Source organism: Rhinoraja longicauda, chromosome 29 (assembly GCF_053455715.1).
Source record: "Rhinoraja longicauda isolate Sanriku21f chromosome 29, sRhiLon1.1, whole genome shotgun sequence".
In the NCBI taxonomy this organism is placed as follows: domain Eukaryota; kingdom Metazoa; phylum Chordata; class Chondrichthyes; order Rajiformes; family Arhynchobatidae; genus Rhinoraja; species Rhinoraja longicauda.
In genome coordinates this window covers 28,222,726-28,243,733 of record NC_135981.1, presented here as the reverse complement: position 1 = coordinate 28,243,733, position 21,008 = coordinate 28,222,726, and the positions used below count along the sequence as shown (strand labels likewise).

Here is a 21,008-nt window from a genome sequence, read left to right as displayed (position 1 = left end):
CAATCAGTACCCCGTTCCTGCCTTCTCCCCATACCCCCTCACTCCGCTATCCTTAAGAGCTCTATCCAGATCTCTCTTGAATGCATCCAACGAACTGGCCTCCACTGCCTTCTGAGGCAGAGAATTCCACACATTCACCACTCTCTGACTGAAAAAGTTCTTCCTCATCTCCGTTCTAAATGGCCTACCCCTTATTCTTAAACTGTGGCCCCTTGTTCTGGACTCCCCCAACATTGGGAACATGTTTCCTGCCTCTAATGTGTCCAATCCCCTAATTATCTTATATGTTTCAATAAGATCCCCCCCCATCCTTCTAAATTCCAGTGTATACAAGCCCAATCGCTCCAGCCTTTCAACATACGACAGTCCCGCCATTCCGGGAATTAACCTAGTGAACCTACGCTGCACGCCCTCCATAGCAAGAATATCCTTCCTCAAATTTGGAGACCAAAACTGCACACAGTACTCCAGGTGCGGTCTCACCAGGGCCCGGTACAACTGTAGAAGGACCTCTTTGCTCCTATACTCAACTCCTCTTGTTATGAAGGCCAACATTCCATTGGCTTTCTTCACTGCCTGCTGTACCTGCATGCTTCCTTTCATTGACTGATGCACTAGGACACCCAGATCTCGTTGAACTCCCCCTCCTCCTAACTTGACACCATTCAGATAATAATCTGCCTTTCTATTCTTACTTCCAAAGTGAATAACCTCACACTTATCTACATTAAACTGCATCTGCCATGTATCCGCCCACTCACACAACCTGTCCAAGTCACCCTGCAGCCTTATTGCATCTTCCTCACAATTCACACTACCCCCCAGCTTAGTATCATCTGCAAATTTGAATTAAAGATGCGTATTTTGGTGTTGATTGAGATGTATTTTAAACTCCAGATCTTCCTGAGCATGTTAAACATCACCCTAGCCTTATTGATTCTGCTTTTAATGTCTGCATCTGCCCCTCCGGTGGTGTCCACAAGACTGCCTAGGTATGTGAATGTTTCTACCTCCTCCAGGGCAGTGCTGTGCATGAGGTGAGGGTTGGTGGTTTTGGAGTGGATCTTCATCACCTGTGTCTTCGCTGTATTGGGTGTAAGACCAAGTTTTGTTGCAGCTTGTAAGAGTCTGTCCGTCTTCTCCTGCATTTGTATCTGTGTGTGAAAGGATAGCTATGTCGTCTGCAAAGTCAAGATCATCTAGCTGTTCCCACATTGTCCACTGATTTCCATTTCTTTTCCCTTCAGTTGTTTCCATCATGATCCAGTCAGTTGCCAGGAGGAACAGGAATGGTGACAATAGACATCCCTGCTTGACGCCCGTCTTTCCATTAAAGCTCTGGGAGAGCTGGCCTGCATGCATAACTTTGCATGAGGTTCCATCATACGAGTTCTTGATTAAGTTTATGATCTTGGTGGGAATTCCATAGTGGTCCATTAGGCGCCATAGTGTTGTCCTGTCTAAGCTGTCAAACGCTTTCTCAAAGTCGATGAAGTTGATGTACAGGGACGTATTCCATTCAATAGACTGTTCAATGATGATGAGTAGTGTTGCTATGTGGTCTGTGCATGAGCGATCCTTCCTGAATCCTGCTTGCTGGTCCCGTAGCCTCTTGTCTACAGCTTCCTGAAGACGGTTGAGGATGAACCGGTTGAGAATTTTACTGGGTACAGAAAGTAGGGTGATCCCTCGGTAGTTGTTACATTTTCTTAGGTCACCTTTTTTTTGGCAGTTTCACAATGTGTTCCTCTGCCCATTCTGTGAGTGTCTTTTCCTCCTCCCAAATAAGCCATAGAGCATGTCTGTTGATGAGTCTATATCTACTTTAAGGGCTTCAGGTGGAATATTGTCAGGGCCAGCTGCCTTGCCAGTTTTCAGTTGCTTGATTGCAGCTTTTATTTCTGATTTTGTTGATCTATCACACTTAATATGTAGTGGTATCCTGGTTTTGGGAATATGTGGCTGCACTGCCAGTGGTGGCCTGTTTAAGACTTCTTTGAAATGCTCTACCCATCTGTCCAGCTGCTCCTCCTGGGTTGAAAGCAGTTGGCCGGTTTTGTCTGTAATTGCCTGTGCAGGTGTGTCCCGGACAATTTCCTTGTGATGGTATACAACTCCCTCATGTTCCTTTGAGTCGCCACAACTTCTGCCTGCTTGGCTAGCCTGTCCACCAGTGTTCTCTTGTCCCTCCTGATGTTCTTTCGCACTTCTTTGTGGCATCTGTTGTACTCCTTTTGGGCCAAAGCCTTTTCAGCTCTTGTTCTTGAGTTGTTCACCTTCTGTTTGAACTTTCTCGTCTGTTGGATTGTGCTGAGGGTTTCTGGTGTTATTCACTCCTTGTACTTTTGGGTCCTTCTCCCTAGGGCCTCCTCACAGGTTGAGCTCCAAGCAGCTTTTAGGTGTTCCCACTCCTCATTTATTGTCTAACCTTCCTTCCTCCTTAGCTCTAGCTCTGTATTTTCCCATGAGAGGATATCCTTGAACCTCTTCACCACTTGAGCACTGCTGAGGTATTCAGTGTTGTATTTCGCTCTTTGGCTTTTGGCCCGGTGGTGTCTCCTCAGCCTTAGCTTGAATTTCCCTACCAGGAGGTGGTGGTCTGATGCTGCCTCTGCTCCTCTTCTTGTTCTGACATCTTCTGAACTTTTTACAGATACAAATATGGTCAATTTGATTTTCTGTGACATGATCTGGTGACACCCAAGTTGTTTTGTGGATTGTTTTATGGGGGAATACACTTCCCCCAATCACTAGTTTATTGTTAACACAGGTGTCAGCAAACATCTCGCCATTTTCATTCATTTTCCCCACTCCATGTTTTCCCATTGCTGCCTCATATCTCTCGTTTTGGTCTCCATTCTTGATGTTGAAGTCTCCCATCAGGATAATGAGATCACTGGCTCCAATACTACCAAGTAGGTGGTTCAAGCTGTCATAGAACCTGTCTTTGACCTCCTCCCCTGCATCGTTGGTGGGTGCATAACATTGGATTATGTAGGCTTTCACTCTTAGACAATAGACAATAGGTGCAGGAGTAGGCCATTCGGCCCTTCGAGCCAGCACCACCATTCAATGTGATCATGGCTGATCATTCTCAATCAGTACCCCGTTCCTGCCTTCTCCCCATACCCCCTGACTCCGCTATCCTTAAGATTTTTAGATTTAGATTTAGAGATACAGCGCGGAAACAGGCCCTTCGGCGCACCGAGTCCGTATGGCCCAGCGATCCCCGCACATTAACACTACCCTATACACACTAGGACAATTTAAAAAAAAACATTTACCCAGTCAATTAACCTACAAACCTGTACGCCTTTGGCGTGTGGGAGGAAACCGAAGATCTCGGAGAAAACCCATGCAGGTCACGGGGAGAACGTACAAACTCCGTACAGACGGCGCCCGTGGTCAGGATCGAACCTGAGTCTCCGGCGCTGCATTCGCTGTAAGGCAGCAACTCTACCGCTGCGCCACCATGCTGCCCCAAGAGCTCTATCTAGCTCTCTCTTGAATGCATTCAGAGAATTGGCCTCCACTGCCTTCTGAGGCAGAGAATTCCACAGATTTACAACTCTCTGACTGAAAAAGTTTTTCCTCTTGTTGTTGGTTTTGAAGGTTGTGGAGATGAGGCGAGAGCTGATGGGTTTCCATGCCGTTAGAGCCTTTCTAGTGTCCTTCGTCATCTTTATGGCCACTCCCTCTGTATGTTTCGCTCTCTCATCTTCCTTTCCGGAGTAGATAATGGACTGCCCAATTTGATCTCCCCTGACTGTGTCCATCTTGTTTCTGCCAAGCCCAGGACTGAGAGATTGTAGCGCACCATTTCGTTGGCAACAGTGGCAGCCTTGCCAGCCTGGAACATGGTTCGGATGTTCCATGCACCCACAAGGATGGGTTTCTTTGGCGTCAGGAGGTGTGTTAGCTTCCCAGCGCCCTTGCGGGTTTGGCAGGGAAGCGTCATGTTCCCCATCGCTGGGGTACCTTCTTCAACCAAGTGTGTCATTTGGTTTTCATTCGTCAATGTTTCTGTAACTCACACTTTTTCCCAACTTGGAGGACCAGGGACTGCTTCGTCTGCCTCCTCACCCATGACCTGACCGGTTTGGTTGAACCTGCCAGGGATATAAAACCCCATCCGGCATAGCTCACAGGATCACGGTATGGTCGGAAGATAAAATGGTTAATAAGCTGAATGAGAGCAAGTATTCGGCAAAACAGACATCTGGTCTACACTCAGCCTTGGTGATGTAAAGGAGGCTACCTTGAGTCCACTGAATGCAGTAGATGGGTTAGAGGAGGTGCATGTGAACCTCTGTCTCACCTGGAAGTGTCCCTGCATGGATGAGAGTGAGGAGGTGTAGGGGACAGGTGTTATGTGTAGGGGAAAAAAAAACTGCAGGTGCTGGTTTAAATCAAAGGTAGACACAAAATGCTGGAGTAATTCAGCGGGTCAGGCAGCATCTTGGGAGAGAAGGAATGGGTGACGTTTCGGGTCAAAACCCTGCTTCAGACAGGTGTTACATCTACCTAAATATATCCTCTTTAACATGCTGTAGAGTGCAGTATCAAAGTAGACAACTGTAAAGACAAACAGCAGCTTCAACTTCCTCCCAGAACCTCAATCTAATTTTCAGAATGATACACAGCACTCTGCTTCCATAAAAATTTCCCATCTTATTTTTCTGATCAGATGAATCACATCCTCATATTTATGGATCCCATGATTTCCAGCAAAAAAATTGAATCATTTAGCTTGCGAACATATTTATCGTTAAAATCTAGTGCCAGACACTGCCTTTTGGAATGTTGCATTGTACATCACTGATTCATCCTCCAAATAATATTCAACCACTTTTCCCATCGGTAACTATCCAATATTGTGATCCTAGCATTAATTTACTGCGTCTCGACTTCCTTGGTTATTCACATCGCATGCTAACTTAGCTCCCGACTCCTCCAAGCAACACAGCTAGAGGCCAGTTGAATATATCACAGCAACCATCAGAACAATTATACAGAAAATAATCCCAGGGTGACTAGAAATTCCATATGTAGTGTAAGAATATCAATTCTTTGTATTCTGCCTCTGAAACACATCTTCTTAGGTCCAAAGCAAGTTGTCAATTTCTAGGCAACTTTCTCACAAGCTTCAACTCTTCATTTCCAACTTCAATATGAATCACAAACTATTCGAAATCCCCATGGATAAGCACCACATTTAAGCACTACAATTGCCCATCTGCAACTTTTGTTGGTCATCCCAAATTTATTTCCCGGCCTTAGGTATTCCACTATCTTTGTTCAGTGCCCGGCTTACTGCTTTATTTCACTCTCGCCATTCCCTGACTAAAACTTTCCTTTGCCTCCCAGCTCAGAACCCAATTGCAAATCCAAGTTTCTCTCCAACATGAATATTCTGCTGTGGCTCCGTGCATGCAGCATCCTCCTATCCCACTCAAATGCATTAACCTTGCTCATAACTTGCTAACACAGAACCTGTTTATTGCAGGGTAAATGACCCTTTATTTTCTTTTTTTAACTTTAATCCATCCAAAGTCCCAGATGCTACTATTCAAGTCCACACCTGTATTTACATTTCACCCTGATCTCTCTTTCATTCAGCCTCCTGCTATTTCGACACAATTCAAACGATCCATGGACAGTATTGCAACGCCAAAGTGGTTTTGAAAATGAACAAGAGAAATGGGAGGCAAGTTAATGGTTAAGTAGCCTAGCTCCTCAAACATCTCCAACACTGATGCAGAAAAACACATTAAAAATTATACATGAAATACAGGAGGGTTAGAAAAGATTGTAGATGTATTGCAGCAAGAGGCCATGGTAAGAGATAACCTGTCGCTATTTGGCTTAAACAAGCCTGGCTTACAAATCAGGATGCCAATTGCAACAGGAGGAATAGTATGCTGGAAGTACTAACAATATACTGCATTGATTATCCACATTGAGTAGTGCATTCAAAGTTGAAGGGAGTATTGGATGGGTTGGAATCCTTTGATCGGCAAAGGAGTGCAGAGCAAAATTAAACTGATTGAGATGCTAAGGGGTAAGGTTAGTGGGAAAGGACAAATGTAATTACAATCAAACTGAGGAAGTCTCTCTTCATTTACTATAATATACTATAAATAGACAATATGCTAAAAAGTAGAAAGCAACCACGGAAGACACTATCATTAACTGCTCTGAGAATCAATATGACAAGTTATAGAAGATGGAGGGCATTGGATGATGGGCCCATCCTGACCAAGATGCAAAAACACATGGTGGGATCGGAGCAATATTGCAATTTTGTACCTCCGCCTTCCTTAAGGCAGACACAAAGTGCTGGAGTAACTCAGCAGGTCAGGCAGCATCTCGGGGGAGAAGGAATGGGTGACATTTCGGGTCGAGACCCTTCTTCAGACTCAATATTGTGATCCTAGTCTGAAGAAGGGGCTCGACCCGAAATGTCACCCGTTCTTTCTCTCCCGAGATGCTGGCTGACCCGCTGAGTTACTCCAGCATTTTGTGTCTACCTTCAATTTAAACCAGAATCTGCAGTTTTTTTCCTCCACCTTCCTTAACCTTCTTCGCATCCAAAACATACCAGCCTCTATATCAAATGTAGTCAATAACTGGGCACACCAGACCCCGGGGCAGAAAACTTCAAAGATTTACAATCCTGATGATTTTGCTCAACCCACGTCACCTCAGCTCCATTCACCAAGTAGGAGAAAAGGTCAAGGTCCTTTAAATATTTTAATGAGAATACCTATCATTTATACAAAATCAAGGCACACTGATCTAATTCATCGTCTCCCTCAGGTCAATTCCTTCTCAGAAATTAATCTACCACTTTCATTCCATTTCCTAAGGCAAAAATTTAGTTCCTGGGGTAAGGATATCAAAGCTGTGCAGTACATTCATTTACTCCTTTCTAATTCCTTTGTCTTAAAAAACAAAATTCAATTTACTTTCCCCATGTGCATGTTCTACCTGCATCTCAACTTCTATTGATTTCTGCGAAAAGACTTGCAAGTTCTTCTTATTGGCATGATTGTTCAGTCTTTCCCACTTTAATCAATACTTTGCTTCACAATGTTTTCGATCAAAGTTAACGGGTGCACATTTCTCCATATTGCCGTGTGCCACATTTTTGTTCACTCACTTCAAACCACCTTTATAACACCCACAAGCCCGGATACATTTTTTAACTCCCTTCACCCATATTGTCGATACAGACCCCAAACATTAATATTCACTGCCATCCAACGTCAAATAACCAATCTTATGTATATTAAACCAACATTGAGAATTTTCTTTTTGCAAAAACTTCACACTGCCGACAGCTGAATATTGTTTGAAAACACAAATAATTAACATCTGTTGACACTCTTACACCCTTATAACCTATAATCTTCAAAATTGTCCAACCTATTTGTCAAATATGATTTCCCACATAAATCCATGATCACTTTATCTAATGATATAATTTTTTAGCTGTCTAGTTACCATATTGCCAATAGTACAGGTGAAACTTTCCAAAATCTTGAGAAGCAGCAAAGCATGGACCTGACACAATTCCTGCCCTGCACTGGCACGCCCACGAGTGAATGGACTGCATTCTAGGGCTGCTGTTCGGCCAGCTAGGGCAACTAATGCTGCTACTCAGCACTGAAATGTGGGCCTCAGGACTGCAAGATGGCTGGCATAGTGGCCTTTGCATGAAATTGGCCTGTAGCTCAACAGAATTTCAGGATCCAATGCTGTCTCTCTATTCTATGCAATGAAAGCTGCTGACCAACCTTCTCCTTGTTTAGCTGCAAGACTCAACCAAGACCAGAGATTTTTTGATGTTCCATCAAGAAATTCAAAGATAAATGACCACCTATTAAGCTAGCTGCCAAAGAGAAATCCTCAATTTGGGGAAAGATGTGCATTGATACAAAGAGCAGGATGCAGCAGGTTTATTCATATCCAACAGAAGGTGAAGAAAGAGAAGTAGGATCCAGGCATATAGTGTCAACATATGGAGGAGATACTGCACATCCCCAGCAATGGCCTGCATTCATCACGCTGACCAAGTTGTGTCGGGATAATTTATACGCAACGTGAGTGACAGGTAACTACTTATTTATGTGCAATAATTTGTCAGACAAGGACAGCCATGAAAGACACTGTTCTGCAGACAAAAAGCAGCAATTCTATGATACTTTGTCACGTGCACAGTGAAATGCTTTGTTTTGCATCCAACCCGGAAAAAAATCATATAGCAGACCTCACCTGGTACACGTTTTTGGTGCCAACAAAGTTACAAAAGTTCACCAAACATATTTGACTGGGCAGTGGGTCACCTACATTTGTTCCGATGGTTGGATATTGCGATCCAGTATTTTGCCCTTACCCCCAGCAGCACAGCCTTATCACTACAAAACAAGATATGCATGTGTCCAATTTGTTGACTTTGTGGCTGGTATAACCAGACAAGTTTAGCCTAGCACAGAAGGGAAACTTTACTGGTTTAAAGTTCAGTTCCTAACAGTACAAAGTACTGCCTATGACCATGACAAGATGGAAGAACACTCAAGTTCCCACAATTCCCACAGGCACTGCTTCAAGGCCCCTATCTCAATGCTGAGTGGCCCAGCCCACAACACCAACTCTCCTGAGTAGCCTCTCCACAAATGAGCCATGAGGCAAAGCATGGCTGGGTTTGCAATATGACAGAAGTTCACACCAGGTTGTCTGAGCTACAGCTCTGTCTGCAACCCATCTCCACGTGTATAATGTTATAATGAATCCATGAGCACTATTGTCTGGAAATGCATGCCGGCTGCAAAGCGAGATACCATGGCAGAGAAAAAGATATGTATAATTAGTGCCATGGGATCAAAAGATTTTTGACAGAGAATTAAGGCCAGTGAACAACCATCTGCGAAATCAACTTAAATGCTGTGATTAAAAAGTCAATGGAGACGGTCATGTATAATTCTGCTCTGTCAACCAAGCATGCAAACAAATGATCAGAGAACACTAGTCAAAAAAAACTATCTCACAATTCTTTGTGGCATAGAATTGCACTTCTCAGCCAAGAGTCTCTGCCCACTCCACTCAGTTCCCTGTAACCTATTTTCTCTATGTTCATCAACTCCCCCAATTCTCCTGCTATTCTACACCACAGGCATTTTACAGTAAGTAGCCCATTAACTTAACTAACATTTCTTTAGAATATGAATGCAAAGCAGAGCACAAGAGAAGCTACATGGTCATAGGGAGAATGTGCAAACATTACATAGAGCACACAAAAGCAAAGGTCAAGCCTGAATGACTGGAGTGGTGGAATAATACCACAAACTGCTGCGCTGCAGTGCGGTCAACTAACTGTCCAAGTTAGTTCTATTTAGTGGAAAACATTATCAATGGAATAAGAGAAAACTCCATACCAATTGTTGTTCTCTTTTAAAAGCCAACCTTTACTGCCCAAGCTGGTGAAAATACTCTTAATAGAAAATGTGCATACTTGTGATTAGTTTTCATTTAAAAAGTTAATATATCTAATTTTGATTTCACAACAACCCTAACATTTTTGACGGTTTACATTTAGACATATTTAAGTCTTATTGTAGCAGCAAATTTAAGTTGCTTTATTTCTTTTTGACCTGAACATTGAAATATTTAGAAAGGAGCAGTTGCAATATTACCATTTGATCGTTCCAAATTGTCTGGAAAAATCCTAATTTCTGTCAATGGCAAAACAAACTAACAACTTTTCCCTTAATTACAGGTATAATTAAAAATTTTCTTCTCCAATGAATTAATATTAAACGATTTGCAAATTACTAAAGATATCTTTATGCTTAACCATTTCATAAAAATAAGGGGAAAGCAGAAATAAACAGCTTTTTATTTTGCAATTTTAATACCGTGCAATTTTAATACCTTAATTTTTTACCTTAATTTAATTTTAATACCATAAAATTTTAATTTTAATACCTTGCAATTTTAATACCTTTTCATTTTCTGCACAAATTCCAAATTAAATTAAATTAAAATAAATTGTGGTAGTTTTGGATAAAAATGAATTGGAGAAATAATGCAAACTACATCCTGACAAGAAATTAATTGTTCATGAATGCAATATAATAAAAATTAAAGTTCAATTCAAATTTAATAATCAATATAGTGCACAATGTTAACTGGATCAAATGTTAAACAGGTCAACAACCCTGGTGAGAGGCAATACTCATTTTGTGAACTTGTTAAAGTTTCCTGACCCTGTTGCAGGACATTAGTTTGACAAAAATGCTGGAGCAGGAGAGAGTAAGATAAAATTAATATTAATCAATCAAACCTATGAATTAGAAACATTATGCAGTTGATTTTAAATACTTGTATGATGTATGAGACAATGTGAAAGTACCTTTTAAGCCACTGAAGCGGCAAAGTTTATTTCACAAAGTTATAACAGGGTTGAATGGTATTTTAAATTCAAAATTAGGCTCACGCACCTTTGAAATTGAAAATAACTGCAAGCTTTCATGGCAATGAGAGAGGATGTTCACAAGAATATACTTTAATCACAAAATAAAAACATATCCATATTCTATATTAAACATATGAGCTAATTATATTAGGCATAATATTCAAAATGCTAATTGTAGCTAGTTACAGACTATCAAAAGTCCCTGGAAATAGCAGCATCTTATTTCATACTGAATATTCAGCTGTAATTTTAAATGTGCACGATAAAGCCAAAATAAATTAAATACCAGCTCCTTGCTTCCTTTCTTGAGAATCGGTCCTCTGAAAACACCTTTGATATTTCTGAGATGTCCATTGATGAGATGAGTTGAACTGATGACTAAATAACAGCATGCCATATGCTTGCAAATCTATTGAGCACAGCACATACGTACAACAGTCTGAACAGTCAGATCAGCAGCAGCGCGACTGCCCAGCAAACTGATATACAGTAAATCCTTTACAACAAAGCAAATGCTCCCATCACTGCACGCATCTTCAGTGAAGAAAATCCAGAAGAGACTGCACGTGCAGCAATCCATTTATTTTTCTCATAAATGTACAAAAATAAACTAAATTTGACCACATTTCCGCTAGCAGTTTAGAGGGGGAAAAATGCAGACAGTAGCTCGTAAAATACATGCCAGTGTAAGTAACTGACGAGGCATCTCACAAACACACCTCACAGGGGAATGAACAAAATCCTCTGGACCAGAAATGGCTGATAAAACTCTGATTTACTACCTGCTGCCTCTGGCAAAATAGCAATGACAGAACCTTGCCTAGCAATAATAGTGTAAAATAAAGAAAAAAAGTCATTTTCTTGATTAAAAAATGACTGAATACAGAAAAAATAAGAAAATTATTCTGATGCACTTGTGGCTTTTGATATTCAGGAATTGCAAAAACAAGGAAAAATGCAGCCTTTGAATAAACTCAAATTATCAATTAAAAAATAAATAAACCTAAGCAGAAATATATTCAATTTTACATTCAGCAATTTGAAAATATACACACTGAAATTTGTCAAACAGTGGTCACACTAAATAACCATAGAGCAGTTACTCAAACAATTTTGAGCTTGATTATTGAAATGTGAGAACACCATCACATCAGCAAAGGACTCCGTTTCCACAACTTACATCAAACTGATTCCAATTTTAATTTAAAAGACACTGTACACAGTATATAACATTAACTGCTATAATATTGAGGAAGGATATTCTTGCTATTGAGGGTGTGCAGCGTAGGTTCACTAGGTTAATTCCCGGAATGGCGGGACTGTCGTATGTTGAAAGGCTGGAGCAATTAGGCTTGTATACACTGGAATTTAGAAGGATGAGAGGGGGATCTTATTGAAACATATAAGATAATTAGGGGATTGGACACACAGGCAGGAAACATGTTCCCAATGTTGGGGGAGTCCAGAACAAGGGACCACAGTTTAAGAATAAGGGGCAGGCCATTTAGAACGGAGATGAGGAAGAACTTTTTCAGTCAGAGAGTGGTGAAGGTGTGGAATTCTCTGCCTCAGAAGGCAGTGGATGCCAGTTCGTTGGATGCTTTCAAGAGAGAGCTGGATAGAGCTCTTAAAGATAGTGGAGTGACGGGGTATGGGGAGAAGGCAGGAATGGGGTACTGATTGAGAGTGATCAGCCATGATCGCATTGAATGGCGGTGCTGGCTCGAAGGGCTGAATGGCCTACTCCTGCACCTATTATCTATTGTCTATTGTCTATAATATATCCTTCCTTTGTCCCGCCCCCCGACATCAGTCTGAAGAAGAGTCTCGACCCGAAACGTCACCCATTCCTTCTCTCCTGAGATGCTGCCTGACCTGCTGAGTTACTGCAGCATTTTGTGAAATAAATACCTTTCACTGCTATAAATGTCATAATCCTCAACTTTCAGAGCAAGTGACAAAAATCGACTTACTCCAATAAATAAACCTCACCCCTTGTGTCATAAAATCCCATGTAAAAGAATGATTTATGTAATAAATTGCACAGTAGTTCTATTAATGCAAGGCAAAGCAATCAAACTCTCTCTAAACTGAAGGACAAAAATAATGGCCCAAAAACCTGTCAAAATAACGGCTAGGCTAACGGCACTTGCTGTTATTTACGTGAAAATTCTCTCATTAAAAATCGGCAAATATGACGTGTGATTTTTGAAATTATGAAGTTGGAGTTTCAGATGCTCAACTTCCACAGTTTTACATAAAAAACTACTGCACTGTCTGCTCACAAAATTAGTTGAAAATGCTTTTACTATTTTTCTTCCTCCCTCAGTACAAACTTTCTTTCTAAAAATAACTTGACACTAAATTTACTGCATTTCCTCGCCCAGGCATTATATTAACTTCAAAACACTTCAATTTGGCCCGTTGCTCGCCTTGCTAATGAAGTTCGAGGTGGCTCACACAATTTACATCTTAAAATATGCACCATAAATTACTATATAATTTAAATGAGTAAGCACAAAAATTTGTGGCCGGATTAGTTACTGGAATTTCTTATCTTGACCATTTAAAGATGCACATTGATTCTAAGTAAATCCTGCATTATCAAATCGAGGATTGACATTTCAAAAATTAAATCTTGGGTGACGTGTTACAAAAGTTAATTTCTGACTTCTACGTTGTGCCCCTACTCTAGCGCAATTTCTTGATTATTGATGGGGGGAGGTGGAGTCAACATGGAAACATATCCATGCAGCTAACAGGAGAGTAGGATAGGTCCTACTAACTAATAGGCCAGGGGGATTGAACCCAATGCAAGGAGACAGAGAGCCATAAAAGGAGGACAGAAGCAAAAGGTAGAAGGGAGATAAGGAAAAACGAACATGAAAGCTTTGTGCCTTAATGCGAGGCGTATTCTTAATAAGGTGGATGAATTGAATGCGCAGTTAATAGTTAAGGGATATGATATAGTTGGAATTACGGAGACATGGCTCCAGGTGACCAAGGCTGGGAGCTAAACATGCAGGGGGTATTCGATATTCAGGATGGATAGACAGAAACAAAGAGGTGGGGTGGCATTGCTGGTTAAAGAGGAGATTAATGCAATAGTAAGGAGAGACATTAGCTTGGATGCTGTAGAATCGGTATGGGTAGAACTGCGAAATAGCCAAGGGCAGAAAATGCTTGCCAGGACAACAGGGCCTTTAAGGCCAAGATAAGACTGTACTCTTAAGAACTTTGGAACTTGAAGGGCATCAGTTGGCACCAGAAACATGCCGACTGTGTACAGCCTTGAAGTCAACTATTCTTACACTACAATGCTTGCATTTTTGTGCTTATCTATGACCATGCTTACCTATAATATGATTTTACCGAGTTGTTTGCAAAACAAAGAATTTCACTGTACTTGGGTACACATGACAATAAAGTATAATTCATCATTAAATTCAACTCAACTCCATATGTGGAGAATATATTCTCCTCCTGCTACTTCTGAAACATAATGCCCATTAACTGGAATGGTAGTGAAACTCTGCCATTAAAATAAATAAAAATTGATAAAAGATCTGTACTGATTCTTTAAACATGAAAACATTTCAAAACGTAAGTCTTATTATCCACTAGATGAAAATGTCATTGCTAGTTTTGAATAATGTTAATTTTCTTATCAACATCTCTCCACGACGTGCATGGAAACGATTTGAAGCAAGTTTCCTAATGGCCAATGTTCTGTCAATGGGACATCCAAATGTAGAAAGTAAATGAAGGCACATACTCATTACAGGTAATTGTAGGGTCAGTGCGCGAGATGTCACTGTTGGCTGCTTCAAAAATAACTGACATAATTCTACAAATTGGCACAGATATCAAGGGAGTGGCAAATGTTGCTGAGAGCAAAAGTGAGATCAATACGGCATACACTAAGGCAGGTCAGGTACAAATGGTGAAAATGTCTAGAGAAAGGGGAAAAAATGGGCAAGCGAACCAAAATTTGTGTTCTTCCAGTGTTCTCCTCAAATAAAGCTGCTATCCTGATGTGTAAGAAGGAACTTCAGATGCTGGTTTAAACCTAAGATAGACACAAAAAGGCTGGAGTAACTCAGCGGGACAGGCAGCATCTCTGGAGAGAAGGAATGGGTGACGTTTCGGGTCGAGACCCTTCCGAAACCCTGAGTAACCCTGAGTTACTCCAGCTTTTTGTGTCTATCTGCTATCCTGATTACGCCATACTTCCAAAGAGCAATTGTTCCACAATTCACCAAATATTCTTCCATACAAAATGCCTGGAAAAATCTTTTGGTTTGCAGTTCCCCCTATAAATGAACCATTGTAAATAGTTATGCTAAGAGTGAGTGACGTAGCAATCATCACAAATATTCACTGGAGTCTTCATGCTCAATTTATACCGTACCTCAATTTTGTGAACTTTTTGCAAACTTGAAGGGAATGCTTTCCTGCAACTTTTAGAGATAAAATCATGACTATGAATCATCTCAGCTGCATATAGCTTTAGACCTAATGAACCAAATTACAGTGGGAGCTGTCATTTTTAAATTAATATGTTGTGTTTTAATGTACATCTCGGTGGAAGTAAATTCTTAGCACATTAGTTGAAGGGCAGCTGTGACTATTGCCACAAACTGAGGTTACAAAAAAACAACCTACATGACTATTTTAAGGAATAATTAATTAATACAAGTAGTCATCGTGCATTAACATTGAATTGGCACCCACTGATAACTCCTACGGATAAGGATCTTTGGCAGCCTTAATGTAGCTCCCAACAGTTAGCATAGTACAAGATTGCAATGAGTACACCACTATGCTCGAACTGTCATACAACAATTCATACGCTAATTTTCAGTAGATGGTGTTACTGGCCAAAGATATCAGATTCACATAAATCTTTCAAACATAACCAGGTCACGTAGCAACAATGGCATTTTTTTTTCAACGCTTACGTTTACTTCATTTACAATTCATGAGGCCCCTGTGCCTGACCCCAAGAGTCAAGACTTCCGAGAGTACATTGATTTTCAGAGCCTATCTTCCAACTTTAAAACAAGCTCCAAAAAAAACAATTACAGTGGGCTACAATCCACTGACAGGTTCTTAACTGACCTAATCATTAATGGTTCGACTTCCAAGTCAGAAAGTCTACAGATCTGTTTGTCATTTGTCATGGGCAATCACTCTTCATAAATTCACAGCATGCTCTTTGCCATCTTTCCAAAAGTACAGATGATCTTTTTGCATTATGTTTGTGCATATACAGCATCACGTAGAGAGATGGGAAGTGGACTAGCTGTACTAGTTAAAGACAATAATGGCCATAGAAAATAAAATAATAATCCGCAAGATCGACAGAATTCACATGAATTATTCAATTAAGTTTTTACCTTAATAAGGATGTATACTGTGGACCAAATAATGTAAGGGATTGGGAAGAATGCAAATGCAAATCTACATGACAAGTAGTAGATAGGAAATGATAATGGAAGTTCTCAACCACATTCAAATAAACGTAGGTAGAATAAAAGGAAGAAAGGGAAAAAAGGACCTGTTAATCAATGTTTACAGCATTCCCAAAGTAAAACACCGCAAATACTGGAAATCTAATATAAAACAAAGAGCTGGAAATGTTTAAAGAAATACAAAAAGCAAAAAACTTCTGATGTTGGAAATTTAGAGCTGCTGAAAATGCTGGAGTCCAATGCCACGTCAACGCTTTCACTCCATTCAAACCAACTCTATCTAGATAGATCTCAACATGAAAGGTTGAGCTGAAATATTAACTCTCTGCCTCTCCACAAGTATTCCTTGACTTGCTGAATATTAACAACCCTTTTTGTTGTGTACAAGTCTCCTTAGTCTCTTTAGAGTATTTTCAGCATTTTGCATTTATTTCAGATTTCGGGGATTTTTGGTTTTTGCATTCACGTTCCGTTTTCACATAGTGGATAAAAGGCACAAAACAAAATATTGCTGGTTCTTAAAAGGGATGCTCTACCAGAAAGGGATGGAACATTATGAGCTGGAGAACAGTAGCGGCACTGGCAAATAGGTTATAGACAATAGACAATAGACAATAGGTGCAGGAGTAGGCCATTCAGCCCTTCGAGCCAGCACCGCCATTCAATGCGATCATGGCTGATCACTCTCAATCAGTACCCCGTTCCTGCCTTCTCCCCATACCCCCTCACTCCGCTATCCTTAAGAGCTCTATCCAGCTCTCTCTTGAAATCCAACGAACTGGCCTCCACTGCCTTCTGAGGCAGAGAATTCCACACCTTCACCACTCTCTGACTGAAAAAGTTCTTCCTCATCTCCGTTCTAAATGGCCTACCCCTTATTCTTAAACTGTGGCCCCTTGTTCTGGACTCCCCCAACATTGGGAACATGTTTCCTGCCTCTAATGTATCCAATCCCCTAATTATCTTATATGTTTCAATAAGATCCCCCCTCATCCTTCTAAATTCCAGTGTAAACAAGCCTAATTGCTCCAGCCTTTCAACATACGACAGTCCCGCCATTCCGGGAATTAACCTAGTGAACCTACGCTGCACGCCCTCAATAGCAAGAATATCCGTCCTCAAATTTGGAGACCAAAACTGCACACAGTACTCCAGGTGCGGTCTCACCAGGGCCCGGTACAACTGTAGAAGGACCTCTTTGCTCCTATACTCAACTCCTCTTGTTATGAAGGCCAACATTCCATTGGCTTTCTTCACTGCCTGCTGTACCTGCATGCTTCCTTTCAGTGACTGATGCACTAGGACACCCAGATCTCATTGAACATCCCCTCTTCCTAACTTGACACCATTCAGATAATAATCTGCCTTTCTATTCTTACTTCCAAAGTGAATAACCTCACACTTATCTACATTAAACTGCATCTGCCATGTATCCGCCCACTCACACAACCTGTCCAAGTCACCCTGCAGCCTTATTGCATCTTCCTCACAATTCACACTACCCCCCAGCTTAGTATCATCTGCAAATTTGCTAATGGTACTTTTAATCCCTTCATTTAAGTCATTAATGTATATAGTAAATAGCTGGGGTCCCAGCACCGAACCTTGCGGTACCCCACTGGTCACTGCCTGCCATTCCGAAAGGGACTCATTTATCCCCACTCTTTGCTTTCTGTCTGTCAACCAATTTTCTATCCATGTCAGTACCCTACTCCCAATACCATGTGCTCTAATTTTGCCCACTAATCTCCTATGTGGGACCTTGTCGAAGGCTTTATGAAAGTCGAGGTACACCACATCCACCGACTCTCCCCTGTCAATTTTCCTAGTTACATCCTCAAAAAATTCCAGTAGATTTGTCAAGCATGATTTCCCCTTCGTAAATCCATGCTGACTCGGAATGATCCTGTTACTGCTATCCAAATGCTCAGCAATTTCGTCTTTTATAATTGACTCCAGCATCTTCCCCACCAATGATGTCAGACTAACTGGTCTATAATTACCCGTTTTCTCTCTCCCTCCTTTCTTAAAAAGTGGGATAACATTTGCTATCCTCCAATCCACAGGAACTGATCCTGAATCTATAGAACATTGAAAAATGATCTCCAATGCTTCCACTATTTCTAGAGCCACCTCCTTAAGTACCCTGGGATGCAGACCATCAGGCCCTGGGGATTTATCAGCCTTCAGTCCCATCAGTCTACCCAAAACCATTTCCTGCCTAATGTGGAGTTCAGAATTAAGGATCCACATAACAAAGGTTACTGATGCGAAAACTTCAAGTTATAAGGATGAGGTGGATTGAACATGGCAAAAGCATGAACACAGACAGGAAAATAATGACAAAGCTTTAAAAGATATTCAACAAATTTTAAAATGATTTACTTTCTTAAATTATTTAAAAGGCAGAAACATGCAGGATAATTAAAGGGAATATAAAAATTGGTTGTAATGTCTTATACAAAAGACTTAGAGACTAATTAAAAAAAGAGAACAAAGGGAATACAAAATGTTGCAGTAACTTAGCGGATCAGGCAGCATCTCTGGAGAGCGTGGATGGGTGATGATTCAGATCGGGACCCTTCTACAGGGAATTGATTTTAAAAAAGTCAGAAATGCAAAGAAAATGGACTTGAAATATTAAACTGTTTCTTTTCCTGTAGTTGCTGCGTGACCTGCTGAATATTTTCTATTTATTGTGTTTTTATTATCTGGCATTGATGCGTTCCACGTTGCAGTTGATACAGTCTCTGAAAGCAGTGGCATGGCCCACCCACGAGTTTCAATACTTCAAATCACTTGGGATTCTTCTATTCTGCATGGGTCAAGAACTATTTTATACAATCCATATATCCATCTTGCTATATACAAGTTACCTTCTTAATGACTGACCAAGTGACCATTCACAAACCCAAATGAGTCACAAAATACTCTTATGATTGTCACTATTTAAAAAAAATTCAACAATTCGACTTCAGTTAATTCTCATTTAATTTACAAGTTCCTTCTTTTTGTCTCATTCTAATCCTACATTTAACTGCATTTCATCTTGTTTCCTTCTCTATTATTTGCACTAATTCATTCTGTGTGCTTTTTGTGACAGGGAGACGGCCTGTTTTGCCCAATGTCCACAAGACCCCATGCATGGCATCCATTAGCATCCATCTATTATCATTGGATCGTAGTTACAGCAATTTGCAGCGTAAATACAGTGCAATGTCGATGGCGAGAATAAAAGTTTAATAATGTAATTTGGCACAAAACACCCATTACAGCAATTTCAGGCCCATTAAATCTCAGTGAGATCTGTAGAAATCCCCACTGTTAACTGCACAATCCTCCTTCTTCATCCGCAGTGCTGTATGCAAGATGTTATTTAAATATTTATCCCATCTTTCAATTGTTAAAAAAAGCTTGAATTAATTTTTGAAAATTAAGTAATCAATATTTTGAAGGTAGACACAAAATGCTGGAGTAACTCAGCGGGTCAGGCAGCATCTCTGGAGAGAAGGAATGGGTGACGTTTCGGGTCGAGACCCTTCTTCATCAATATTTTGCCTCTTTCAAAAACCATGAACTTATTCTTACAATTTCCTGAATTTTGTTCTAAATTAACTACAATACAAGAGAGACAGAAGAGATGGCAGATGCTGTAATCTCGAGTAGAAAAATAAACTTGCGAAGGAGTGCAGTGCGTTGAGTAAGATCTGTGGAGGGAAAGGAATTGTCAACGATGTAGGTTGAGATCCTGCATCAAGACTGAATGAAGAGGGAATGTTTAGTTTGGAGATACAGCATGGAAACAGGCCATTCTGCCCACTGAATCCATACTGACCATCGATCACCCATTCACACTAGTTCTATGATACTGCACTTTCACATCCACTCCCTATAAACGAGGAGTAATTTAGAGGACAATTAACCAACAAACCCTTTGGAATATGGGAGGAAACCAGAGCACCCGGAGAACACCTACACGGTCACATGGGAAACATGCAAACTCCACACCAACACCACCCAAGGAGGGGATCTGGCGCTATGAGGCAGCAGCTCTACCAGTTGTGCCAGTATAAAGAGAGGAAGTTGAGTGAGGAACGACCAGTAGGTGGCAATAGATGAAAGGGGGTGGGGAATGATGGGGCAGATGGAGCCAGAGAGGGTAAAAGGATGGGGTAGAGTTTGGAGATAAAGGTAAGTGAGTTAGAGGTGAAAGCATTCAAATGAAAAAAGGCGAGGCACAAAGAGCCAGGTTGAGGAATGGGAGGGTGAACGTGTTGACAGAGACTGGAAGGCGATGAGCAGGAACAGAAAGGCATGTGTAGGAATTTGATAAATAAGGAATAATTGTAACCATTTAAAGAAGAGATGAGCAGATGGAAGGAGACAAAAATGGGTGATGAGGGGCTAGAGGGGGAGTACAGGAAAGGGAACTAAAATGATAGGACCTGAGGTGGATCAGGAGGGGGAAAAGAGAAAAAACAACACAACGATTAAGGATTAACTGAAATTGGAGAATTCATACATAGATACATAGACAATAGGAGCAGGAGTAGGCCATTCGGCCCTTCGAGCCAGCACCGCTATTCAATGTGATCATGGCTGATCACCCACAATCAGTACCCCGTTCCTGCCTTCTCCCCAAATCCTTTGATTCCGCTAGCCCTAAGAGCTCTATCTAGCTCTCTTTTGAATGCATCCAGTGAATCAGCCTCCACTGCCTTCTGAGGCAGCGAATTCCCCAAATTCACAACTCTCTGTGTGAAAAGGTTTTTCCTCATCTCAGTACTAAATGGCCTACCCCTTATTCTTAAACGGTGGCTCCTGGTTCTGGACTCTCCCAACATCGGGAACATGTTTCCTGCATCTAGTGTGTCCAATCCCTTAATAATTTTATATGTTTCCATAAGATCCCCTCTCATCTTTCTAAATTCCAGTGTATACAAGCCCAGTTGCTCCATTCTTTCATCATAATTCCCGCCATCCCGGGAATTAACCAGGTGAACCTATGCTACACTTCTTCAATAGCAATAATGTCCTTCCTCAAATTAGGATACCAA

The 21,008-nt window shown here is 41.0% G+C and overlaps 1 protein-coding gene across 8 annotated transcripts in view; it reads right to left on the bottom strand.

Annotated features, from left to right (window-relative positions):
- Positions 1–21,008, bottom strand: part of gpatch8 (G patch domain containing 8) — a 138,895-nt gene that overhangs the window by 46,753 nt on the left and 71,134 nt on the right. Inside the window, exon 1 of one of the 8 annotated variants that reach the window (XM_078424918.1) lies at positions 10,764–11,100. The exons of the other annotated variants lie outside the window; for them this stretch is intronic. Coding sequence (XP_078281044.1) covers positions 10,764–10,874 — 111 coding nt within the window. The 5' untranslated portion in view covers positions 10,875–11,100. Of the gene's footprint in view, positions 1–10,763; positions 11,101–21,008 lie in introns of those variants that run through there. 8 annotated transcript variants of the gene reach the window in all.